This window comes from Pungitius pungitius, chromosome 4, assembly GCF_949316345.1.
Source record: "Pungitius pungitius chromosome 4, fPunPun2.1, whole genome shotgun sequence".
Classification (NCBI taxonomy): domain Eukaryota; kingdom Metazoa; phylum Chordata; class Actinopteri; order Perciformes; family Gasterosteidae; genus Pungitius; species Pungitius pungitius.
The window spans coordinates 25,521,367-25,547,510 of NC_084903.1; the positions used below are offsets into that span (position 1 = coordinate 25,521,367).

General features: G+C 46.3%; 2 protein-coding genes across 6 annotated transcripts; both read right to left on the reverse strand.

Annotated features, from left to right (window-relative positions):
• Nucleotides 1-304: 304 nt before the first annotated feature.
• tppp3 (tubulin polymerization-promoting protein family member 3) lies at nt 305-3,146 on the reverse strand. Of its 3 annotated transcripts, none has more exons than XM_037456516.2 (4): nt 2,988-3,146; nt 1,964-2,175; nt 1,716-1,869; nt 305-1,270 (listed from the first exon to the last, which is right to left on the reverse strand). In XM_037456516.2, the coding sequence occupies exons 2-4, from the start codon at nt 2,149-2,151 to the stop codon at nt 1,076-1,078; spliced, it is 537 nt and encodes a 178-aa protein (XP_037312413.1). In that variant the 5' UTR covers nt 2,152-2,175; nt 2,988-3,146; the 3' UTR covers nt 305-1,075. The 3 variants fall into 3 exon arrangements, with proteins under 3 accessions (XP_037312413.1, XP_037312404.1, XP_062417942.1); XM_037456507.2 differs by having other exon boundaries at nt 1,964-2,167; nt 2,988-3,096; XM_062561958.1 differs by lacking the exon at nt 2,988-3,146 and adding an exon at nt 2,266-2,493.
• Nucleotides 3,147-6,912: 3,766 nt separating this feature from the next.
• Nucleotides 6,913-13,824, reverse strand: zdhhc1 (zinc finger DHHC-type containing 1). Of its 3 annotated transcripts, none has more exons than XM_062561959.1 (11): nt 13,228-13,824; nt 12,397-12,631; nt 12,118-12,293; nt 10,787-10,888; nt 10,392-10,516; nt 10,056-10,211; nt 9,779-9,900; nt 9,524-9,612; nt 9,302-9,380; nt 9,025-9,103; nt 6,913-8,353 (listed from the first exon to the last, which is right to left on the reverse strand). In XM_062561959.1, the coding sequence occupies exons 2-11, from the start codon at nt 12,613-12,615 to the stop codon at nt 7,869-7,871; spliced, it is 1,632 nt and encodes a 543-aa protein (XP_062417943.1). In that variant the 5' UTR covers nt 12,616-12,631; nt 13,228-13,824; the 3' UTR covers nt 6,913-7,868. The 3 variants fall into 3 exon arrangements, with proteins under 3 accessions (XP_062417943.1, XP_037309094.2, XP_037309084.2); XM_037453197.2 differs by having other exon boundaries at nt 12,397-12,621; nt 13,228-13,821; XM_037453187.2 differs by lacking the exon at nt 13,228-13,824 and having other exon boundaries at nt 12,397-13,192.
• Between the last annotated feature and the right edge of the window lie 12,320 nt (nt 13,825-26,144).

The following is a 26,144-nucleotide window of genomic DNA, read 5'->3' on the forward strand; positions in this document are numbered from 1 at the left end:
TAATTATTTAATATAGTCACCTTTCAAATTTTAGGTTTTCTGTAAAAAAAAATTGTTTCTTCCCTTTCTCTTTCTTTTGTTGGTTCTTTCATTTTTTTTCTACTGTATTTGTTGGACTCAACAGAATAAATAGTATAAAAAGTTGAAAAATGTAATGAGGTCATAATGTTTTTCTTTCTGAGCTGTGAGAAGATAAAGCCACCATCTGTGGTCCATATTCCTTTTTTTACTTTTTCATCATGAAGACATTTTCACGAGATTTTAAAAAATATTCCTGAAAATGTTTTACAGACTTCAAGAGACAAAATGTATTTAGCCTTTATTATTTAACAAAGTAACTTCTACTGAAGCTACGGTCCAGTTTCTGCTCCCCCCGTCAAATCCAGACATCAACAATAAAAACAATCAGATTGCAGAACAAGAAGATGCAGAATGTTTTTTTAAAAAGCAATAACATGCAGGTCTGAGAATGAAAGGAAATCCCAATGTCGGCGCTCACAGAATGTCTTGTTGTCATGGCAATTGTAAGACAAAGTACAGACAATAAGAGGAAGAAAAACATTGCAATCAAATTGTTGTTCCATTCAGACCGGATTGAAATCTGGCTCAAAATAATATTAACTGACAGACATTTAGCAGTACAACGCCAAAGGTCACGAGAGGGAGAGTTAGATGTCCTTCTCTTGAATAAACTTTCATAAAGACAAAAGAATCATTGCGTCTTTAAAGGTGCAGCGTAAAATAAAGTTTGACCTGCTGGGCAGCGATTTACTACTTTCTAACACCTGTTTTCTCATATTTAAGCATGTATGTTTCTGTTAGCACATTAGCAAGTTAGCCACAGCAGGTTCATCTGTTTTCACAATGAGCCAATGAAATAAGCAGAATCTGGTCTGAAAGGAGCTAACAGACTCATGAAGAACCGCCCTGGTCCAATACACCAGACTGTTGATCCAGCGGGTTAATTGAGTCTGAAGTTCTGATGTGTCAAGTTCCAACACACACACACATGCACGAGGTGTCAAAGTTCAAGGTCCGGTCCAGCCTAAGTGCTGTGGAGGAGCACTACTTCCCGTTATTTCTCGGTCTTCATCTTGCCGTCGTATGTCCCGGCGTTCTTGTAAGCTCCCACGTAGCCTGTCTTCTCCACGATCTCCTCGCGGCCCTCGCGACCTTTGCCCTTGCCACTGTCGTCGAAGCGCTCCTTGTGCGACCCGGTATAACGGGAGGCGTCGGTCAGGCGGTCTACTGCCTTCGCCTTTGCCATTTTCTGATGGAAACAAATGAGGCTAAAGTCAGAGCTCCATCAAACAGACTTGTTGAGACAATCGTTCATCCTGTCCGATCATGTTTGAAGCTCTTCAAGGGAGACTGGATCTCAGCTTTTACACTGGAACGTCCTGGTACGTTTCTATGCAGATGACACACAGCTATAGCTACACCTTCTCATACAATTAAATATAATGACAAGATGTAATATATATGCATATATATACTGATATACGAGAGTGATCTCGTGGCAATCTTCTCCGGGTGTGTCTCCTTCAATGGAACAGGAGAATCTTGCATCTCAATCAGTTGTCCTTTTGGCTTTGTTGGCGTTAGTTAATGAAAACACATACGGTCATGATTTTTTCATCAAAAGAGACAAGATACAATATTACAAGACAAAGAAACTACAGTTAAAAGACATGATAAGAGACATGGCATCGCACCGTTACTCCCACGTTGGTGGGCTCTCTGCCTTCCACAAGCTTGTAGATGGACTCCAGCGCCTCCTCCTTACTTTGACCTTTGAACCTCTTCGGGGCCAAATCCTCCAAAGCTCTCTGGAACTCCTCATAGGTCACGACACGAGACGTCTTCTGTCTATGGAATGATCAGAGTTTGGGTTTTATTTCAATGGGTTAGGGGTTTTCGCTAAGGTAAGCAGATGCAGCTGGATACTCGACTCTGGACTCACTTGACTTTGGAGAAAACGATGTCCACGTCAGTGGCAGTGACGTTCTTCCCGTCGATTATTTTGCAGTCTTTGCAGAGTTTGGCCCAGTTCTTCCCGTTCAGCTCCTTCCCCGTGGCTTTCGTGTCTCCGTGGATGGCGAACTTCTTGAAAGACATCAGGAGCTGCTCCATGTCCGCGCTCTCTGCCATGATGGCAAAATCAAATCTGCAGGACTTTAAAATGAAACCAGTTAAAGAGCCCAACAAGCAAAGAGAAGACATTCCTTCATATCTGGTGGCGAAGAAGAGAAATTAAGCTTGCACCTCCATGGGGATTGGAGACAGATCTATGAACACCGTATAGTCCTAAAACACCCGAAACAGTCATCTTCAGCACCATGCTGACACACAAATTCACAACGAGAAAACAGTAGCACCAAGAGCCTCAAAACAACAACAGGAAGCACAAAACCAACACAAAACCAACACAAAGAGAATCAAGCTAGCAGAAAACAACTACAAAACACTGATTAATATTTGTGACTGTACGTAACATTTCAAACCGTCATCTGTGCAGCAGCTACAGGTTTGGTGTGCGTGTGCGAGTGTGTGTGTGTGTGTGCGAGTGTGTGTGTGTCTGTGTGTGTGTGCCTTGGGTGTGAGACATGACCTCACCCTGGGTTCTCAGTCTTGTGTGATTACACACACGTTGATGCAATCCCTAACAGTGGTTGTCATGGTAACGGAGTCCTGGGCATTTACTGTATTTCTCCATTAAGCTGTTTGAGTGATGTTCATGTGACCGACCAAGAGCGGAGCCAATCAGAGACAACCTGGGGAATGGCCGGGGGGGACTTAAGTGGGTATTGTAATTACTATTTACTATATTTCATTATCTGCACTACGAGTGCAGTACAGAACAACTAAAGCAGAGACAACTTTTGATTTACTCGTTTCACTAATCACTAATCTCTCATTTTAATTGAGTTTAACTGCAATTCTTCTTTCTTTCCGCTAAAAGAAGTTTAAAACACAGAGACTCCTACCTGTGTGTCTCTCAGGACCCGTTTCTCCTCTCAGGACCCGTTTCTCCTCTCAGGACCCGTCTCTCCTCTCAGGACCCGTTTCTCCTCTCAGGACCCGTTTCTCCTCTCAGGACCCGTCTCTCCTCTCAGGACCCGTTTCTCCTCTCAGGACCCGTCTCTCCTCTCAGGACCCGTTTCTCCTCTCAGGACCCGTCTCTCCTCTCAGGACCCGTTTCTCCTCTCAGGACCCGTCTCTCCTCTCAGGACCCGTCTCTCCTTTCAGCTCTTCTGGCCCTCAGCAGCGGTTGCTTGGGTTGAAATGAGCTCTGTAGCGCCGAGGAATTGTTGTCGTCTGTTTACACTGTTGCCACGGCGACGCCTCCTCCCACAATGGGGGAGGGCAATAAAAAACAAGGAAGGGAGAACAGCAGTGGAGGGGGGGAAGGCTGTCGGTCATCCTGCAGGTCCCAGAGCTGGAGGTCAGAGGTCCATGGGAACGTTTCAAAGAGGTTTGCACACAAACAAATCACTATAATAATAATTATGAACAGAAATACAACATAAGGAAAAGACTCCCACCAAGGACATGACTGTTAACTTTGCCCCCTCTGACTGTTGGAACCTCGGTGTGACACCTGACCCCCAACATCACAGCATCAACAGGATCCTGTAGGTCCACGCTCTACAACATCAGGAGAACACGACCCCTTCTCACTCAGAAGGAGGCGCAGGTACTGATCCAGGCTCTTGTCATCTCCTGGACTATTGTAACTGTCTCCTGGCGGGTCTCCCTGCTCCATTCCACCTCTGCAGCTCATCCAGAATGCAGCAGCTCCACTGGTCTTCAACCTTAAGTTCTCCCACACTACTCCACTCCTCCTCTCTTCACTGGTTACCAGTGGCTGCCTCATCCAGTTCAAAGCACTGGTTCTCACGTAGCATGCTGTGAATGGATGGGGTCCAGTCTCCATCCAGGACCTGGTGAAACCCTCCATCCCAACATCAAGCTGCTTGTTCCTCACTGAGAGCTAAACACTGGACTAGATCTCCACTCTTTGCTGTCCTGCTGCTAGATAGTGGAAGGAGGTCTGTGATGACATCAGGACCACAGAGAGCCTTCACATCTTCACACTAAAGACTAACACACTGTAGACCTTAAACTGGACTTATGATGGATCTGATCTAGAACAAGTTTTAAAACGGATTTATAAAACAAAACAACCACACAACCACAAAATTTCCTGCAAAAACAAAAATATGCAACATCAAAGAGACACAGAACCACCACAAAGAGACACATGGACCGACTAACGCTGTCAGACCGGTTCCCCTGAGGAACACTGGGGTTTGTTGACACTTTCTTGTTGGGAGGAGACAGGAAGTTCTTCAACGTTGGAGTCAGCAAAAGCAAAAGTTTCTCTAGCTGTGTTTTTTACTGTCTCTGTACTTTTGTGTCTACTTTACTTTGCAACAGTACTTTACTTTTGTCACAGTTTGGGTTTACTTCCTCTTTTATTTTGTAGTTTTCATGCCTCTTGTGTTCCTGGGTCAACTTCACTTCCTGCCTTGTCCTGTCTTCCTGTGATTGTCTGCAGTGTCCATGAGTGTTTCCACCTGTGTCCACTCCCCTGTGTATTTAAGCCTGTGTCGGTGTCTCAGCATGTGGCAGCCTGTCGGTCCTGGTCCCTCGTCTGTGGTTGTTAATTTGAAGTGGACATTTAAAGTCTTGTTTGTTGAGAAGTCTGCGTTCCTTCCTCGGTCTACACCGTCCATAACAACTTTGTCTCTTTCGTCGGTTCATTCCTGAGTTTTTTTCTGTTTATTTGCTGTGCTTCTATTCTACATTTGTTCCATGTTTCTTTCATAGGTTTCTTTTCAACTTGTCGGTCTGTGTTCCAGTCCCTCGTGGATGCTGCACAAGCAGCACTTACTACAACCAACCATGTGTTTTCAAAGCGATAATTGGGGGCGTGTCTCTAGGAAGATCTTTTTTGTCTCATTCATTTGGATCATCTGTTTTTTTGCCTTAATACACAGAAGGAGTTGACTTCATGTTGGGTTATATCAGCAGGAAGATGCTGTGTGTGTGGAGTCACATGTTGTTCTGGGTGGGAGTGTTTCCAGAGACGTGGTGAGTCACATGGCCTCTGTCCCATTTTTATTGAATTATATTTTCTGCATATGAGGTTGAGAATTCATTGACTGTTGAACAGATGTGGGACAGGAAGTGATGTCATGTCTTTGACAGGTGAAACGTCAGTTAGTCTCCGTCCAGCCAGGAATCAGGAGCATTTATTGCCAAATTTGTTAGACAAATAAAACAGAAGGTCTAGAGCACAGTGTGGAGGATTACATCCAAGGTCGCTTCTGACGGACGAGAGGCTGCTTGTGTCGATTAGTTTTGCACAACCCCCCCCCCCCCCCCCCCCCCCCGCTTTCAGAAGAAGAACTCATTGAGCTCGTCTGCCAGGCGGAGGTCATTCATGGAGTGGGGGGGTTTCGGCTTGTAGTTTGAGGTGTTTAAAGCCTCTCCAAACCGAAGCAGAGTCGTTAGCTGAGAACTGATGTTGGAGTCTCTCAGAGTACAGTCGTTTAGCGTCTCACCGCCTTGATGAACCTGTATTTAGACTCTGTGTACAGGTCTTTGTCCCCACTCCTAAATGCCTGATCCTTCTGCAGACGTAGTTTCCTGAGTTCCGCTGTGAACCAGGGTTTGTCGTTGTTATAACTCACCCTGGTGCATGATGGGACACAGCTGTCCTCGCAGAAGCCGATGTAGGAAGTTACAGCCTCTGTGAACTCATCCAGTTTGTCAGAAGCTTCCTGAAAACCTCCCAGTCTGCAGTCCAAACACACCCGAAGATCCTCTAGTGCCTCGCTGGTCCACTTCTTGGATTCCCTCACCACAGGTTTACAGAGCTTTAGTTTCTGCCTGTATGCAGGAATCAGGTGGACCATGAGTGTTATTGGATCAGCTGGAGTTCGGTATCGATCCCTAAAGCCACGTCTCCGTGAAGCAGAAGACGGAGGATGCACAGAAGATTCGGTGTCTGTCCAGTTCGTTGCAGTGAGCGCATGTTGGACAGCGAGATGCCCGGCAGCGGCGTAGGATGGCTGCATTCTGTGCAGTGACCAGCAGGGGGCGACTCATCTGGGAGCCGCAAGGTTGGTGGTTTGAATCCCGGCTGCCCCATGTGCCATGTCTAAATGTCCCTGAGCAAGACACCTGACCCCTAACTGCTCCCCAGGCAAGATGTAACGCATGGGTTATAATGCAATGTAAGTCGCTTTGGATAAAAGCATCAGCTAAATAACATGTAATGTAAATAAGGCATAAAGCAGGGGATGCTTTAGGGCGGGGCTACACGCTGATTGACAGGTCGACACCACAGTGACCTCATGTCACGGTGTTAGCGTGTTGACATGCACATGTTTTGATTGTGATGCAGCATTGAGTTACAGCTCAAACCGGTCAGTAGAAATCAGAAAGAGATTGTTGTTCTTTCAGTTCACCAACAAAGACTGTGTGTGTGTGTGTGTGTGTCTCTCAGGAGGGGGGGTGTGCGACATACTTCTTATTGCCACTCCTATTTCATCAACGCTGTTATGATGTTGTCGGGGCTCGTTGCCGAGGGAACCACTCCTCTCATCACACCATCAGTGGGATGGTGACAGGCAACACAAAAACACACACACACATTTAAATGATCAGACTGATCTGCTAAATAAAAGCCTGACCTGATCACTGGTCTGCATCAAGAGCTAGTCTGCACCAGCTGATGATGTCATCACCGGAGCTTTAATTAATGCGACCGATTGCTACGGAAAGAGCTCTCTGGGGAGCACTGATCTGGGGCTTTTATTGTGAAGGATTCAACTGAAGGCGGAGAGGAGGAAAAGGGCTCTACGGGAGTGTGTGAAAAGTAATTACAGTTCCACTACGGAGCCCTGTGTTATTATTTTATTGGTATTATTAAGAATATCACTTTAACCTAATGGTCTCTTTGATTTGAACCCATCTGTGAGCCTCATGTTGCTCCCTTACCTACAGCAAACACCTTAAACAGACTGTACCCCCTATATAAATACTCTCCAGACCACAACATGTGGATCCTTCCGCCACGGAAAATAGTCCCAGACAAAATGAGTTTGATAAAAGCTTCAGTGGATCCTCGATGATCCGACCCTAAAAAGGGACAAACTGATTATTGAAAGGTTTTCAGTCCTTAATTGTTAAATAAATCAAATGTCCCAAAAGCTGTAAAAGTAAACCAACATCCTGTTGGTGAACAAAGACCAAGTTCAAGGTCATTTTAGCTGGTTAGCTTAGTTTAGCATAAGGACTGAAATGAAGGGGGAACAACAGCCCCACATCCAGCAGCCTTTATGCTAAGCTAACATAACCAGCTGTGGCTTCATATCAACTGACCGCTTTCACTGAGCCAGAAAACAAAGGATCCAGTAACTGTTGGACTGTTCCTTTAAGGGGGGGGCGGGGGGCTGATAGGCTTCACAGTAAGGCCTACTGGTGCGTTATTGGCTGAGAAGTGGTAACTTTTGAGTTACAGTGTTGCGAAAAGGCTTTTTTAATTTAAATGAGTTAAATAAACGAGTAGTGGTGAGTGACAGGTGATAGCAGGACTCTCCAACACACTCTGTGTGAGGGTGGGTTCTGCACACAAACACACACAACAGTTTCTGGTACATAAGTTAAGGTTTACAGGTTCAGTTTAACTTCATTTATAAAGGTTGTGCACCAACATTAACTCAGCTTTGGCTTTCATGATTAAAAAGTCATCATCAAAAACGAATTGATAGTCAAGAGATACAAAATCAAGTCTGTAGAATTAAATAAGGGTGGTTGTGCATGGTTGGGAGGAGAGCTCAGTGAGATCCGATTGTTCACAGCCCTATCCAGGGGGCGCCTGAACCCAGTGACACCCGAGGCCCGGGCCTGGACCCCAGAGTGAGGTCGCCCTGCCGGGGGTCAGCGGCCTCTCCGCTGGCCCGGCTGACGAACACCACGGGCGGCTGGGTGGGGGCCATCTCAAACCGCAGCTCTGCGACGCTCTTGTGGGCTCGGGAGGAGGAGGCGGGGGCCTTTCTCTTAGTCCTGGGCAGGGGGGACGGGAGGGGGAACGCAGGGACGACCCGGTGGGAAGATGAGGAGGCCTCTCTGGCAGCAGCGGAGGACGAAGAACCCAGTTTGGCCAAAGCCACGGGAATCTCCTCCAGAGACTCGGCCGAGTCCGAGTGGTACTCGGCGGGGGGGGCGGCAGCCTGGACCAGCCCCGAGGCGGGGACCAGGGGGGGCAGGGAAGACCTCAGAGGGAATGCGGCGAAAGGAAGCCGCTGACCTAGGGACCCAGCCGACACGCCGCTAGGCTCTGATAACACAAAAAAAGAAGCGTCAGATATCAACGTACCGTCATCGTAACTGCCCCCCTCCCTGTGGAACGCCCCCCCCCCAAACTCCCCCGTGACCGCACTGACCGCTCAGCCTTCCAAACCGCTTTTAATGAATGACAGTGTGTTATGACGGTGTGTTTGGTTTCAAGCAGGACCTGCTGTGTGCGGGTTGTGTGCTCGTCCCCTCGTCCTGTCTTACAGGTCCATGGTAGGAAAAGCCTGTCAGCGCAGCTAGGAGCACCACATGGAGAACCACTAGAAGTACCACTAGAAGCCACTGGGAGCACCACTGGGAGCACCTGGCCAGTCTCATTTGAGACCCGCCCGCTCCAGTCCTCGTTCTTCTTTTGGGTCCCAGGAGGCAGGTCGTGACAGTGTTCTTTATTTGCTTGGTTTTATTTATTTGTTGCTTAGCTTTTAGGATATTTTAAAATGTTCTGTAAAATGAAACCACTATATAAAATACATTATTATTATTATTATTATCGTACTTGTCAATGTTCTGGTCAATATACCAGTTACTACACTCAACCAGTATAATATTGTCATAAATAGTTTTCTCCGTTGTGGTTTCAGGGGGCAGTAAGGCAGCATTAATCTGGTGCCGGTCCTCACAAGGTGAGAAAGACAGGTGTGTGTGTGTGTGTACCGGGGGGCGGGGCTGAACCCGGACAGCGTCTTCTGGTGACCACTACTGGAACTTTACGAACCTTCTTCTTCTTCTTTTTCTGTGGAAGTACAAAGACGCACCCTCAGTGGCCAATAAGGAGACAACATTCATTCTTTCTTGTTCTTCTGAGTTTGTTTCTTTATGGTTGAAATGCACTTATTTAAGAGACTCTTTTATCCAAAGTGACCTAAAACAAGTGTGAACAAACACATTCACACAACGCTTCTCTAAAGTTTTACCTAAAGTGTGTTTTTACCTGTGTTCGTCTGTGTGTGTTTTCTTCTTCTTTCAGTTCAGCAGATGTTGTGGGCGGAGCCTCTTCCTCCATGACAGGACTGGACATGATCACACACACACACACAGTTTGGTTTAGATCATGTTAAATGAGTTTAGTGGGTGGAGTTATTTATGAGGACGCGCGCACACACACACACAAACACACACACACTTCTCACGGTACAGAACCAGAACCCCTTACTCTGCCTCCCCCTGCTTGGAGGCCGTGGTGGGGTCCTCCACCTCCAGCTGAGGGTTGGTGTAGCCCAGTGTGTCCGAGTAGTTTACGTCCTAAAAAGGGGCATGTTTGGATCAAGAGGAAGAGAGCTGGTAGTGTTAGTAGTCTAATGGCCACATTGTAACTTTACTTTGTGTTCATGTGTAATCTGTAAAATGTAGTTCTGGTGATAACGAATGAACCCAGATGTTTTCACATCTCTCCCATCTTCACTGTTACCTGGAAGGGCTGGAGCGAGGGTTCAGCCAGCGGCTTCTCCTTTCCCGGCTTCTCCAGGTCTCTGCCGTCCTGACGGTGGCGCTGACGCACAATGTACTCAAAAGTGCTGAGTCGGTTCCACACTGTGACACAGACACACACAGTAGAAAAGAGCAACTCATTAGAAAAGAAACATACTGAGGAGCCTACATAGGGTTTATTAGGTCTTCTAGCATAGGGAAGCACACACAGAGGGGTGTGTACGGTGGTCACAGGTGTGTGTGTGTGTGTGTCTCACTCAGGTAGAGATGGAAGCACAGTAGGTGGCAGAGCAGTACAGAGGACATCAGACCCAGAGCGATTGTGACGGCGGCAACGCCCGGAATCACCGCCGCCGCCGCCCGAACCGGAGCCACCGGCAGGAAGAGGAACCACACAGAGGTCTCATTCCTCTCTGACGCACACAAAGACACACAGACACACACAATATATTATGTATAGTAATCCTACATGCTTTCAAATCATTTTAGATCAATTAAAGATTATCTCGATAACATTTTTGATTCCAATCAACCTTCTTAGATCCAAATTCTCATGATGGATCAGAGGTCAGGGGCCAGAGGTCAGGTCTTACCCAGGAAGTGCTTGTCAGAGCGGAGCTTGGACGGGTCCAGAAAAAACTCAATGAAGACGTAGGAGGAGACGACCAGAACCAGAGAGACTCCCAACAGAGCTGAGACCACGCTGTGGAGGAACAGCCTGCAGGACACACAGAGTACACACTGTATACAGAGAGTACTACTGAGTACACTGAGTACACGTGAGTGCCCAGTCCTTTCACATTATGTTTATGGTGTACATGTGTATCTATGGAGACAACAACCATTTCATCATAATTATATCCAACATTGTTCACAACATGACGTCCTGTTAGTGGGTCAAAGAAAACAACAAGAACAAGAACAAGGGAAACAACCGAGTCAGAGGCAGAAGCAGCAGTAGAAACAGTAGAAGCAGAGAAAGACTTGCCTGTAGTTCCTGCTTCCCACACAGTTGTTGAGCCAGCGGCAGTGATGATCAAAGTCAGAAACACACTTGTTACAGGCGCTGCAGTGCTTAGACTTGGGACCTCTGGATCAATACACAGACACTGTGGATTAATACATGCACAGATATCCCCATCCATCACATGTGCTGTCAGGATCAATACACAACACTAGAACATTAGGGTTTGATTCTTTGGATGAAGACATCATCTGCAGATTCCTGTGAAGTACAACTAGACATGGTAGTACAAGTCTGACATAAGAAGTACCATTAGTGAAAGTAGTATTAGTAGTATTAGTGACAGGAGGAGTTGTAGTAGTACCATTAGTAAAAGAAGTCTCAATTGGTTTAATCTGACAGGACATAGTACTAGTACCGTTAGTATTACCATTAGTCACGGTAGTATTATAAGTCGCAGTAGTACTAGTATTGCTACCATTAGTAGTACGATTAGTCACTGTGGTACTAGTAGTAGTAACAGCAGTAGTACTATTGGTTGCTGCAGTACTGGTAATAATACAAACAGCAGTACTGCAACAAGTTGTTGTAGTACCAGTAGCGGTGCCAGATTATTATTATTAGTCGCTGTGGTACCAGTAGTAGTGCCGGATTAGGACTAGTAGTAGCTGTAGTACCGGTAGTAGTTCCTGGTTACTACTAGTAGTACCTGTAGTAGTGCCAGATTACTACTAGTAGTAGCTGTAGTAGTAGCCAAAGTATTTGCAGACTGCAGCTCTCGCTCTGACCCAGTTCCCGGCTCCTCCTGAGAGAAACCGGACCACTGACCTGGTTTCCAAACCCTTCATTATTTACACGGGGAGCTGCATTAAACATGGAGGCAGGAAGCAGCTGCACTTCTTAAAGGGCCGGCTCACTTCGCGGGACCAGTCCGGCCCTGATTGTTTGAAGGGGACGCTTTGATGGCCCCCGAGGGGGGGGGGGGGGGGTAAACACACCTGAGCCTTTGTCGTTAGCCGTGTTAGCTTCACTATCTGATTTAGCTGTAATATTTCAAACTGATTTAATGAATATTCAGGAAAACAGTTTTCACTTCTGCGGTTAGTTCTCAATAAATATGAACCCTTTTGATTATTTAAAATGTTTCAAAGGATCACCTAGAAGACGAGGAATTGTTTCATCTTCAACTCACGTAGAAATGATGTCATGAAGACAAACTTCACAGATTATGTACTCTGATTATGTTACACTAGATTTTAAAGTTGTGGGTCGTCTCCATGATAGATTATTAAGGGTGTCCCATGAGCTTCACGGGATGGTGATGTTGTCCCTCTGCCCATCAGCGGGTTACTCACACATCCACCTGGCACAGGTAGCAGTGGCAGTTCTCGATGACATGGGCGTGTTTGGAGCGGTCGAACTCGGGCACCGGGCCCCGGTGGCTCTTGGTTCTGACGTTACGGTCGGCCGGGTCCACAGACACGGCCATCACGTGGACGCACATGTGGCAGACGAAGGTGACCCCAGTACACTGAAGCAGCATTAGGACACAAACACGGTGGAGCTGGACTATTAACACCCCCTACACATATCCAATAAGCACGATCACTAGCTAACCGCGGATGAAAGGATACTATGTAGCCGGCGGGGATCCAGTGGGGGGGCAGCAGCGGAACAAACACGCCAAAACCAGTGACGGCAAAGTAGAGATAGAGCAGCCAGGCCAGCAGCTGGAAAGGGTGGGGGGGCCAGCTCCACCCGTTGGTCCTGGAGCAGAGCGGCGCCTCGGCCCGGTGGGGCCCATCCTCACCCACCGGCGCCGTGCGGTTGGGGTTCCTGCTGCACACATCCATCTTGCACTGAGGCCCCCTCATCAGGTTTGAGAACATATCAATACATTGTTAGTGTTTATCGATAGAAAAGCACGATTGCTTTTAGCATTATTCATGTAAATGTGGAAAGATGTCACAAAAGTAAAGAGCCGTTAAAAGTAGAATATTGTAGCAACTCTCGCTAATGAGGCTCTGGACAACATGCTTTTCTGAGGATTTTATTATGAAAAAACACAAACTCCACAATGCTCCCTCAAACATCACAACAACACATTCCATGGGCGGCACGAAGATGATTGACATCCCATCTGAGCCCTTCACTGACCTCATAAACCTCGCTCACAGAATGTCAGTAATGGAAATACTAAGTAAAGCGTACAAGCCTACAGGACTACAATTCTGTCCTTAAGTACAATATTTGAGTGAATGTACCTCTTCACTTTGTACCAGTTGGAAATACTGCATTGATTATCACAATAGATTCAGCAGATCGATGCTTCTCCTTACTGGTCGGCAGGTTAATATGCGCAACACCTGCTGAATTATTGGTAATATGGACAAGAATCCACATGGAGGACAGTAGAGCATCTGCTGTGAAGGACTGACAGCACCGGACCCGGCCCCGGTTCTCACCTGATCAGCACCGGTAAAGTGACCCCCTGGTCCGCAGCATCTCGTCCCTGAGTCCGGGGCTTGACCCGCCACACACACCCCGGTCCAAAATGACCAAGGTGGATGGAACCTACTCGGGTCCGGCCACAGAGAGAGAAACAGAACCGGGTCAGACCGTCCCAGTACCGGCCGTTAACTCACGTCCATCCCGTGCTACACCCTGTAATTATCTCGCAGCTAACCGGCTTGTGGTCGCTATTAAGCGTGTAAAAGAATAGAAAAACGGGAGTAGCGTGCTAAGCTAGTCACTACGCTAGCCTCCGCACAGCCCTGCTAATTAGCTAACGTACTAAAAGACCCGTCAGCAAAGCGGGGACGGCGCGGATCAGACGGCGGGCCTTAATGACGTCTTGGAGTCTTTTTTTAATATTTAACAGTCGCTGAAGAGTCAACCGTAAACCTACTGGACAGTTAGCACGTTAGCACGTTAGCATGGCTGATAGGAGTACCACCTTCTCCCTATTCCAGCCACTGAACGCCGTTTCCCTGGTAACACTGCATGTCAGTTCCTATTGGTCATAGCTGAGCACGCCCACTCACCGCTATGTGGATGTCGTCAGAGGCGTAGGAACTGATCCGAGACCAGCCTCCTGCCGGGCCCTGCCCGCTGTGATGATGCTCGGAGTCCAGCAGGAGGCAGCACGCGCGCTCAAACGCAGACACTTACACATACGTGTTATGTCATGGTGATAGAGCAGCTTTTAAAGTCCAGAGGTCATACAAATACACACAGCTCTTAACCTATTGTGACGGCCTTCTGGTTTTTGAGCAGGGCCTGTGTGTGTGTGTGTGTGTGTGTGGCCCTTTGTCCTGTCTTGCAGGTCCATAGTGGCAGGAGCTCCTCAGCACCTGGCTGGTCTCCCCGTGGCATTAAGACCTCGTCCTTGTTTGTTTTGGGAGTCTCTCGATTTAGTCCGTGGGAGCTTTGTTTGGTTGGAAATAAATGACACGTGCCGTCTACCTCCCCCCGTTTCTCTATTGTCGAAAACCAAAGAATCTTAAAACATTTAAACATGAAAATGATGTGATAATTCCTGACTGGTCGGTAATGTTATGTATGCAAAACATATGACATATATTATATTATAATATGGGTGGATGAAATCCAGCGTTCTCATTGGTTGAGAGTCATTATTCAAATTTTAGAACCCATTGTGGCCCGCAAGTAAAAAAAGTTTGCCCCCCCCGCCTGCTATAGAGCCTAGGAGGGATATCTAATGGACAACCTAAGTACTGTAAGTAGACTTATTATGCATCTGTAGACACAACACAGAGGGTCCCTGGGCCTGAGAAGGGAAGAAAGGGAGTTTCATGTGCTGATTAAATGTGACTAAAACTAGACTGAAATGTAATTAGTTTTTTCGTCGACGAAAACTAGACTAAACCTAAGAAGGATTAAAATGACTAAATGTGACTAAAACTAACATGCATTTTTTTTTAAAAGACTAAATCAAAAATAGCTGCCAAAATAAACACTGCTCTGGACTGATGACATGTGACACACAACGTTTGGTGGCTGAAAGGCAGATTTTTACTTACTATTTATAATGTCACTGGTAACCGTGTTATTAAAGCAATAAAGTACTTGGCGCTGTACTTTATCTTAAATAATGTAACTGTTCAAGGGCCTAAAAACACCCTCGAACTGTTAGATTGTTGAAGACAAAGTACAGCCTTAAGTTGCTTTAATTAAATATAATTTAAGATAACATTGTATAATACAATGTAAAATAGCATAATATGAATAAAATAACATGATATAGTTCATTATCATAGTAAACATCACATGTCATTTAGCTGAGGCTTTTATACAAAGCAACTTACAATAATTACATTTTAACCGCAAGAAAACAAGAAAGAAGAAAGTGCAGTAGTTGCAGTTATGGTCGTTTTGTTGGTTCTGATGGTCTTGGGGGCTCTGGTTGTTCTGGTCGTTTTGGTCGTTTTGTTGGTTCTGGTGGTTTTGGGGGTGCTGGTGGTTCTGGTGGTTTTAGTCGTTTTGTTGATTCTGGTGGTTTTGGGGGTGCTGGTGGTTCTGGTGGTTTTAGTCGTTTTGTTGATTCTGGTGGTTTTGGGGGTGCTGGTGGTTCTGGTGGTTTTAGTCGTTTTGTTGATTCTGGTGGTTTTGGGGGTGCTGGTGGTTCTGGTGGTTTTAGTCGTTTTGTTGGTTCTGATGGTTTTGGGGGTTCTAGTGGTTCTGGTAGTTTTGGTCGTTTTGTTGGTTCTGGAGGTTTGGGGGGTTCTGGTGGTTTTGGTGGTTCCGGTAGTTTTGGTGGTTCTGATGGTTTTGGGGGTTATGGTGGTTCTGGTAGCTTTGTTGTTTCTGGAGGTTTTGGGGGTCCTGGTGGTTCTGTTGGTTCTGGTAGTTTTGGGGGTTCTGGTGTTTCTGGTAGTTTTGTTGGTTCTGGTGGTTTGGGGGGTTCTGGTGGTCTTGGCGTACAGCGCTCTACAGCCCCCCAGAGGAAAGGGGTCTCCTCTTTTCCTGACTCTAGAGATGTACTGGGACAGGATGGAGGGCAGGCTGAAGCCAAAGGTTCTCTCTGCTGACCTGATGGTTTGTTGTTATCTGGGGTCCTGTTTAGGGGTCCAACCACGGACTGGATGGTGGTGGAGTAGGATGTTGAACTTCCTGAGCTGGAGAGGGAAGTTAGACCCCTGCTGGGGCTTCCTCCTGATGGTGTCCATAGTGGAGGCCCACTTCCCACGAGATAGTGGACCAACCTGTCAAAAATATTCTGATCAAACATGTTGAGGTTGTTTAATATAAACCACATCTCACATCTCTACCAAAGATAGTTCAGAGCTCCAACATCGTGGGCCAAGTTCTGGATCATCTCACCACAATGTTGTATAATATGTATCTGTTCATCTTTTAAAACAGAAAAATGAGATCCCCTCACAACTTTATTGCTCCTCTAGCTGATGACATCACTGGGATCCCCCCACCATTAGCTAAATGAGCGTCCTCATTAGAAATTCTTCATTAGTGGAGACAAAAACCCAGAATGCCCTGCATGCCTCAAACTCCTCACCCACTCAGAGGCACACGATCACTCTGAGCAGCTTCTGTGATCGAAAATACGCCTCCATTCGTGACCAAAAGTCATGAATCCCATTTTCTACAGCCCAACATTGAGCTGTGACTCTCAGTGGACAGAACCTTTGACACAGCAGACCAACTTGTGGTTCTTAAAGTGAGTCAGAGACATGACTCACTTTTCCGACCCCCATGTGGCGACTGGTTCAGACCTCTGAAGGGCGACGTTGGGGTCCCAGCCTCCACTGGAGAGCTGCAGCCTGCGAGGTCATGGTGACCTGGGTGAGGACCAATCAGAGGCCCCGGGTAACCGTGTGAATCCGTGAGTGAGGGGGATCAGACGGGATGAGAACTTCTCACGCTTCACGACACGCCGGGTCGGCTCGGACAGCTTTTAGAAAAAACAAAAACTAATCTGCTCCAGAGACGTGAGCAGAGTCTAAAGTAATCTCCCTCCACTGAAATCACCTGAAGCCTTCTGGGTAATGAGTCCCATCAGCATGGTAGAGATGAAGAACTGTAGCTGCTGTCAGATCAGCTTTATCCTTGATCCCCTCTATACAGAACCTGCAAAGAAACACGTCCGCTATTGTAAAGAAACTACAGTCAAATAGTCAAGGAATAAAAAGAATATTGGATTTGGCTGAAAAATAATATATCAATTATTAATGAAAAATCAGATCTCACCCTCTTCCAAAAGCTCCAAAAGGTCCAGAGAAGTCAGAGCTTGTGAGTTCCTAGGATGATCAAACTCATTTTTAACCAACTTCAAGGTTAATTCTAAATCCACAGGAGCCCTGCGGTTGGATCTGGATTACTACAGAATCCACAGAGTCCACATGAACACATGAAGGCTGAACCAGAGGTTCTCTTTAACGAGGGAGCCTCCACATGTGAGCCTCGTCCTGGAGGATCCTGGATCAGGACACCTGGAGAACTCCTGCTTCCCCTCACACACACGCGCAGTTAATGTGAGGAATGCGGATGTTCCTGTGCAGACTCGTAGAAGGATCATGAACTAAGACGACACTACAACTGAACTTAGTCTTGCCCTATTTTAAAGCCCACTGAAGATTCTGCAGCTTGTGGTCTAACATGGACCCCCTTCTACCAAAACCACGTTGTCCTGTTGAATTGTGCCAGACCAGTGCAGGCAGAACACAAAATGTATCTTGATTTGGCCTATGAGGAACCCAACCGTTCTGTTAGCGGTAGCCGTTAGCGGTTAGCACGCACAACTGATTTGTGGGAGGAGCAGCAAGAACCTCCTGCTGGATCACAGTGAGTCCCTGAGGACGAGGGTCTGCTCTGGTTCAGGCAGAGACCTCATCCCCGAGCAGGCGATATGAGAACAATAATTACAGTCAGGGCCTTGTGTAGTAGTACTTTTCTCGCCCAGGCATATTTCTTTCGCAACTTACGCATAAAAGCATGGCGCGGTAAGTGCAAACAAAGCGCACTGAGCTAAAAGCGCAGACGTTGGCGGAAACTGAAAGAGGAAAAAACGATAACCATTTTATCCACTGGTCACGGGGAAAGTGGGAGTTTCCCATAAAGACATAGTAAGTGATGCGTAACGTGAGCCTAATTATGTATTCAAACCCGCCTGTGGAAGCGGGGCTGTTTTGTGGTAAAATCCTCTGCTCGTGTAAACCAGAATGTGGGTTTCCTCACATATGCCTCTTGGTGAAATGGCAGCAGTAATCCGAGGCGGACGGCGACATATAACAAGGAGACGCGCTGAGAGGATATTTGCCACCACGAACACACTTCTTCAGTTGAGTGAACACGACATCATTCCGCGTTACAGATGAAGCAGCAGTATTACAGTTACTGTAAGAAATCAAAGATGACGTTGCATCGTGGACTCAGCGTCCACATTCCATCCAGCAGGTGGTAAACTCCTCGCCACATTACAACTATTGGATCATTTCAAGCAGTCACAGCATCAGCAGTGGGAATATCGCAGTACACGCTTTGCTACAGCGCACTAGTCAATACTTTCCCCACCACTAATCATTGTCACTGAAATTTTGTTTTGGCTAATCAATGATAGAAAGAGAGAAGGAGGTCTGTTTGAATGTCGGTTAAATGCTCACAATGTGCAGTACAGTTGGCGGAAAAAGATGCTGGTTTGTAAATATGACGTAAGTATCACAGCGAGCACTATCTGCACGTTTGTCATGGCGCTGATAACGCTACATTTGCAAGTCTACATACATGAGGGCCAAGGACCTGAGCCAGACCCTCTGAGACCTAAATCATAGCATCTGAGACCTAAACCAGGCCATCTAAGATGTACATCAGCACTTCTGATATCTAAACTAGAAATTAAACCAACTCATATTTTAGTATCAAACAGAAACTGGACTGATGTAGTTTCTCTTGGTCCAGTGGAGACCAGGAGAGACCTCCCATTCCGTTTAGTTGGTCGGGTCCAAAGGACACAGTGTCCCTGATCCACACACACACACACAAACAGACACACACAATGACACACACTAATCCTTCCTGGCAGCTCGAACACTTTGGTCACATTCGCACGTAATTGACGAGAGAAAAGCAGCTTGTTCACACTGATTTGATTATCAGTATAGGACTGTGTGTGTGTGTGTGTCTGTGTCAGTGTGCTCCCATGAGTTCAGGGCTGCAGGGTCACCTTGTGTGGTGAGTGCTTGGAGTGATGGCAGACAGACCATTGATGATTGATTGAGCCTTTACATCTCCAAACTAAAGACACCTCTTCAGACTAAAACACTAACAAACTGTAGCACTTAAATTCTACTTATAATGGCTCTTATCTATAACAAGTCGGCCTATTTGATGAAATTGCACAATTTCTTGGTTCTTCTGTGTTTGTTTCCTTATGGTTAAAATGCACATATTGTAAGTGGATAAAAGCTTCAGCTAAATGACTGCTGGTGGGAGGAGTGGCAGAGGCTCAGGCCAACACACCTGCTCCCCATCAAGATCAACAACAGGATAAAGAGGAGGACCTGACATCTCATCCGCGCCGGATCGCTAAGTCGCATTTCTGCGTCGATAGGACAACTACTGAATAGTTTTTGGCTCTAACCTGGCTCTAATTCTCGTTTTTGATTCTGTTTTTGTTCTGTGCCCAGGACCACCACCCCCCGTTCCCGACCAGCTGGCCTCCTCACCCCTCATCTGATTTGTTTGAATAAATACCTGTTTTGGTTTGCCACCTTCAGTCTGAGTTTCCGGTCTGCTTTTGGGTCCCTTCCCGAACCCTGACAAATTTGTTTGTGTGCTTGTAGCTTGAGTGCGTCCCCATGAAGGCTGACCCACCTGATGTAGAACATGTATGAAAAGAGCATCCTAACATGGAACAGGGATGCAATGAGTCATCAGATATAACCACCATCCACGGGGAAAGCACCAGCGGTGGCTGGTCCATAGAGGGCAATGGGAGGTGGCACCACCTTGAACCTCAAAAAAATATGATGTATTTTTTAAGTAGTATTAAAAGTACATTTGAAATATAGTAAATATGTGTCACTTTGTGTTTTTGAAACATGGATTATATACCTAGCAATATTTGTGAATCAAGCTATCTGCTTAAATACTGCTTAAATAAATTTCCTGCACGTCCTCTCCGCTTGTCTCAGCTGGGCTCGGGCGTGTCCCAAAGGGGCGGGTCTAAGAAGCAGTCAGCCAATCACTGATGAAGTTAATAAGTGACATTATAAAACACATCGAGATTTGGGCCTGCCCTTCGGCGCCCCTCGTCAGAGCGAGTTTCCGACGTGCCGTTTAACAGAACAAGAGTGACCAGCGGCAGCGTCCTTCTGAGAAGACCCGACCTGAACTCCCTACGAGAGAAGAACTCTGGAGGTGAAACAGCTGGACCCAGATCAGCCTGAGCTCACAACCAGACCACGGAGCGCCGTGAAAGGGAAGACGCACATACGAGGCTTCTGTAGTGATGCTACACCTGGGATGTTTAGCTAGCTAGTTAGTTACATGCTCACGCTGTATATAACGTTGTCGTGTTAAAGTTAACATCAGGACCCAGCTGCCACGCACACAGGACGGTGGTGAGGACACACAACCAGGATGCAAAACTGGCACGTTTTATCCAAACTAATTCATTGTGTGAAGTTTTGTGGGGCTGACTAGGTCCATAGGTGCAGGAGGTGTCTCAATATATACATGTTCTAATAGATTCTATATACATATAAAAATATTTGTATATAAAAACTGTAAAGAACAACAAATTTAGGGAATAAGCAAAGCTAGTAACATTGGTTTATAATGACAGGAATTGATAATTGATAGTAAGAGTGAAAAAAGGCAGTCTTGAAGTCTTCTTTATATAAGAGTTGAAGGACACATCCTGGTCGAAGAGAACTCCAAGATTTCTGACGGTGCTGTTGGATACCAGAGCAATTCCATCCATAGAGACTGTATCACGTGACAGCTGACTTCGAAGGCGCTCTGGGCCTATCATGATAACTTCTGTTTTGTCTGAGTTAAGCATCAGGAAGTTGCAGGTCATCCAGGTTTTGATGTCTCCAAGACATTCTTGAAGTCCAACTTCAAGTCACGTGGCTTGATTGACAGATACAGTGAGTATGTTTTTTCTCTCCATGCATGCATTTATGGTTTTATTAAATCACGGATCAGGGACGTAGAACCTTACACTTTTGTGTTTCCTTTTCCGTCTCTGAGGAAGACGAGCTGGTTCTCAGACTGAGGACAGAAGACGTCAAAAGAGCAGGTTGGTTGATGTTTTTTGGGGATATTTTATTTTGCTTCTTAAAGGACAGGACATGTTAAATAGTCATAAAGAAATAATCCAAACTAAAAAGCAAATGATCTAACTACTACCTCTTCTTTGTTGTTTGGATCGCTGGCTGGTGGACATGACCCTGCTGTCAGGTTTGTGTATTTAAAGCCTTATTACTCCGAAGCCCAAGCTGTGATCAAAGCTAGGTGTTGATGAGGGGCAGCACCTGATGGGCTTTGTCCTCGTTCAGGTCAGACTGTGTTTTGGAAAGGTTTACTTCAATCCTGCTAAAGCTGTCTCCCATCTTAGTGCGCCTCGGCTTGAGTTACTCCTGCCAACCTGTTTATCGGCTCAGCCATGGGAGGTAGTATCTGCACTGCGGTCCAGAACAACAACGCTTCTTTATGTAATGGCCTTTAATCCAAACCCTGTTTGGGAACTGAGATTATCCACAGAGTTCATCAGATGGAACACAGAACATAACTCAATGAAGTAATTCCAACTTCTGTAAATCTCTATGTTTACATTCTGTGTGCCAACAGAGTACAAAACCGGATGAGACAAAGGTAAGCAAGGACCCAACTAAAGATCTACAATGAATCCACAATGGAGAACCAGAAGAACCATGAGTTGAGAGTAGATTCCTGGTCAACTGGATTGTGTGAGAAGTGAAACTCCTTCAATGTTTGTGTTTGTTTCACTTTGTCACAAACGGCAACCACGAGCCCAGAAGGGATTTAGGGGATTTGTGGTCACAACTACACCAACAACAACAGGAAGTGTTTAACAGCACTCGCCCACAGGCCAACCCAATGACATAACTGCTCCTTCCTGCTGGAGGACGGCTTCTCCGCTGAACTTTGACCTTCTGAATCCACGACTGGTGGAAACACTGGACGTGTCGCTTGGGGGCGAGTAAATGGTCATCAGAGGCTTTAAGGCTCATCTGTTGATTATTTGACAGATTCCTGTGTTTACTTTGTGTGTGTGAGACAGGAGGGTCTGATCCCTCAGGGAAGACACCACAACACAAAGATCGCTTTGTGTTGGCGCTCACTTAACCCTCATTAGCTCGTTAAGTCTTAACGAGATGATGCAGCAGCAACAACACAACAGGGGTTCCTCCTGAGGATTAACGAAGCGCCTCAGGATAGACTTCACGCCTACTCCATGAGGCTCACAGGAGTTCTCGGCTCCGATGTCAAAGACAAGAAGGATACGTTACACTTGTGATGAAAAGATTTAAGGCAAACATGTATGAAGCAAGGATGAGAGGATGAACATGTGTCCTCTTCATCAATTCAATTGATTTCATTTGGTTACACATTATCCTCAGAGGGCTTTACAGTATGTACACATGTGACATCCTCTGTCCCAAAACCGTCACATCAGCTCAGGAACAACTCCCCAAAACATGAAAACCCTTCAATGTGGAAAAGGGGAAGAAACCTTGGGGAGAAGGTCAGAGGACCAGGGTCCAGACGGACCTAAGATCTACGGAGACCTGCTAGGCGAGAAAACACAAACAATTCCCAGGAAAGAAGCTGAATTAGTGATGTACATTAATGGAATGTGGATTATTGTAGAAGGAGAGAGTGAGAGAGGAAGGTCAACTACATCAAAGGACACACTGCTATCACCAGATAGTGCTGACGAAGCTCTCGGCCCTCCGAGTCTGCAGTGACTTTGTGATGGAAGCAAGTGATTCAAACCTCTAATAGACGCAATCATGGACACAGCAGACAATCACAGCGGAAGACAGGACAAGGCAGGAAGTGAAGTTAACCCAGGGACACGAGAGACATGAAAACTACAAAGTAAAACCGTTTGGGCCTGTAACGACCACCAAAACTCTTTTGCAATATCTGAACCATGAGAGACTGTAGGCACAGGCTCCTGATCTGATCCGGGATCAGCAGGACATGGGTTCACATTGTTATGTTATTTATTGTTTGTGTTGTTTACCGGTGATCATTGAAGCGTCAGCGTGTCTACCAGGTCTGTGTCCTCGCAGGAGGTCCTCGTGTCACGCCATCCTCTAATGAGACCCCAAACACGACTGACCGCAGAGCAGCGCCACCCCCCCGTTCACACGTTCACCCAAATCATGTCCAAAACCAGGTCAGAGTGTTCACATCCGGACCGGTCTCCTCTCCCCACACAGAGCTGCTCTTCCACTTGAGGAGCTGAGAATCGAACCCCCGACCCTGTGATGGTGTGTTTATGATCAGGCCATTTCACATTAAAAGTATTATTTGACAAAGATGTGCACTATTAATGCTTATTAATGATAAAGTAAGATCCAACGTAAAGGCTCCAGTGGAAATGAAAATACATTGTTGGAACAAACGTAGTTTGTGAAGAGAGGTTTTAACATTCATATTATTACAAAATCCTTTAAAAAGCATGTGTTTACTAGAATGATACCGCACTTCCAAAGGTGGAATCGTAAAGTGTTGTTATTATTTGCCTGGAGTCTTCACTGTCTTCACTTCCTGTCCTTTATTTGTCTCTGTGGAACTGTTATCAGGGCTGGATTGGAAGTGTTTCTTCTCAGGAAGGTTCCTCACTGAGTGAAATGAAGTAGTAAGTGGTGCCATGATTAGAGCTGTTCTATTCTCTAATGCTAAGGAATGCTAAGCCTCAATGCTTTCTTACTTCCATTGGAGCATCCTTTACCAAAGGAAAGGAGATGATTCCGTTTCACAATAATTAAGTAGTGACGTATCATTGGACCCGTTTACGAGAAAAAGTGATCATGACGTAGAAACACAGATCATGTGAGTAACCGTTAGCGTGACTCATGTATGTTAATGAAGAGTCACGTTGAAGCTGTTTGGTTGTGTCGTGCCTCACACTGTAACGACACATGAAGGCATCTTAGAGGCTTCTTTGGGACGTCACCAACATGTGTCTCCTCCATCACAACTAGGCAGCTCAGTGGAAGTGGAGTCCATCACTAAACACCGCCTTGTCCTTTCCTAACTCCTCATCAACTCTACGAACCATCTTACCTTGACCCCCTAACGTTTTCCACAGAGGTCATCAAAGTAATATATTTCAGAAGGTCATTTTTTGAACAACCTTGAATCCAACCTTCTCTGTCCTGAGGAGCTTTGTCTCACCATCAGGAAATGGAGAGCAGCTGGAAAGGCAGGTGTTGTGTTCGGGTACCAGCAGGAAGTACGACTGCTGGTACCTTCTGGCAACTAGAGATGTGGAGACATCCATGTCTCTCAAGTTAGCATCAAGCTAACTGATGGGCGTTGTGGCCGTGGCCCCCCACAGCAGAGGACGAGTTATGTGTGTGTCTGTGTGTGTGTTTGTTCTTCAGGACCATGAATGCTGTGGTTGTGTCTATCTTTGGCGACATATTTTCCCTCCGAGGTAGAAAACCCTGATGCGGATTCTCGTGCTTCGACCACATGACGAACAGATTGGACTGAAACTGAGACTCTGTTGTTTCATCTGAAGCCACCTCCACCCTGCAGGAGACCAGTTACCCTGCATGTGGGTCCCACATGTCCACACGAGACAACCGTCTCCGACACGGAACATGAAACAGAGATAAGAGAGCGATCGAACAGGAGGAGGATAAAGAAGAGGAGGAGGTGGAACATAAGGAGGAGGAGGAGGAGGAGAAAGGGGAGGATGAACATGAGGAACTTAAGAAGGAGGAGGAGGAATATGATCATAAAGAGGAGGAAGGTGAGGAGGAAGATGGGTGGAGGAACAAAAGGAGGAGGAGGAACATAAGGAGGAGGAAGATGAAGATGGAACATAATGTGGAGCAGGAAGAAGGTGAGGAACATAAGGAAGAGGATACGGAGGATGAGGAGGCGGAGGAATAGGAGGAGGAGGAAGTGGAAGATGAGGTGGAGGAACACAAGAAGGAGGAGGAGGATGAAGAACATATGGAGGAGGAAGATGAGGTACATATGGAAGAGGAGGAGGAGGAGGAGGAGAAAGATGAACATGAGGAACTTTAGGAGGAGGACGAATATTAAGATAAGAAACATAAAGAGGAGGAGGAAGATGAAGAAGAATAGAAAGAAGGTGACAACAATGAGGATGATTATAAAGACACTGAAAAACACACACACACACACACACATGAACACACACTTCTTTGCATCAGAAGCAGTGGTGTTGTTGAGGAAGAAAAGTCATGTGACACTGCACAGCACTCAGGCAGCGATGCCTTGCTCATGAGCACCAAACACCTGCACTTGTTTCAGGTGAATGTTTGGAGGTCAACCATAAACTCTTCCTCGGCCATCTCCTCTTCCTCCTCTTCATCCAGGTTCAACAAGTTGGAGCCGCACACAGCCTTCATGCTAAGCTTAGCTAACCAGCTGATGAGCACAACCTGAACATCTCTGGCAAGGACGGTGAGGACTACTTCCAGCGGCGGATGGATCCGCAACCTGGATGTGAGTGACGGGCCGATAACGAGCTACACGATGTCCTCGTCGCGTGTGACCATGAAATCCGCTTTATCTGATGTCCTCGCAGCAGACGTCCGAGTCCTGGGGGGTGGGCCACTGTCCTGGTGCCCAGGGCCGATGGGAACTCGTCCATCACGGTCCGTCTTTAAATCAAATGTTGGTATGATGGTAATTCGTGGGTTGAGATTATACAATAAATAAGATTAGAATGTAATGTAAACAGTCTTATATTCTTAAGTCTGTTTACGAATGTGTTGCAGAGGTTTTGATCATTAGTGTGACTGTGAGTGTGTGTGTGTGTGTGTGTGTGTTCATTCGTGTGTGACTTCATGTGTGTGTGAAAAAACTTTACAATGTTTACTGAGGGAATAAATCAAGAGAGAAGTAGAGTCATGTTTTGATTGACGTCTATGAGACCAGAGGAGTCGCCCCCTGCTGGTCACTACACAGAAGTAGAGTCATTTCCTCATAGACGTCTATGGGAGCAGAGGAGTCGCCCCCTGCTGGTCACTACACAGAAGTAGAGTCATTTCCTCATAGACGTCTATGGGAGCAGAGGAGTCGCCCCCTGCTGGTCACTACACAGAAGTAGAGTCATTTCCTCATAGACGTCTATGGGAGCAGAGGAGTCGCCCCCTGCTGG

Excerpts from the sequence above, each read along its gene's own strand:
- tppp3 (XM_062561958.1), bottom strand. Across the intron at positions 1,870-1,963 it reads ATCGTTTTCTCCAAAGTCAA|ACAGAAGACGTCTCGTGTCG; the intron begins GTGAGTCCAGAG and ends ATCATTCCATAG. Across the intron at positions 1,271-1,715 it reads CCACCAACGTGGGAGTAACG|AAAATGGCAAAGGCGAAGGC; the intron begins GTGCGATGCCAT and ends TGTTTCCATCAG.
- zdhhc1 (XM_037453187.2), bottom strand. The coding sequence starts at position 12,651 with ATGTTCTCAAACCTGATGAGGGGGCCTCAGTGCAAGATGGATGTGTGC. Across the intron at positions 12,294-12,396 it reads GGATCCCCGCCGGCTACATA|TGTACTGGGGTCACCTTCGT; the intron begins GTATCCTTTCAT and ends ATGCTGCTTCAG. Across the intron at positions 9,381-9,523 it reads TCCAAGCAGGGGGAGGCAGA|TCCTGTCATGGAGGAAGAGG; the intron begins GTAAGGGGTTCT and ends GATCATGTCCAG.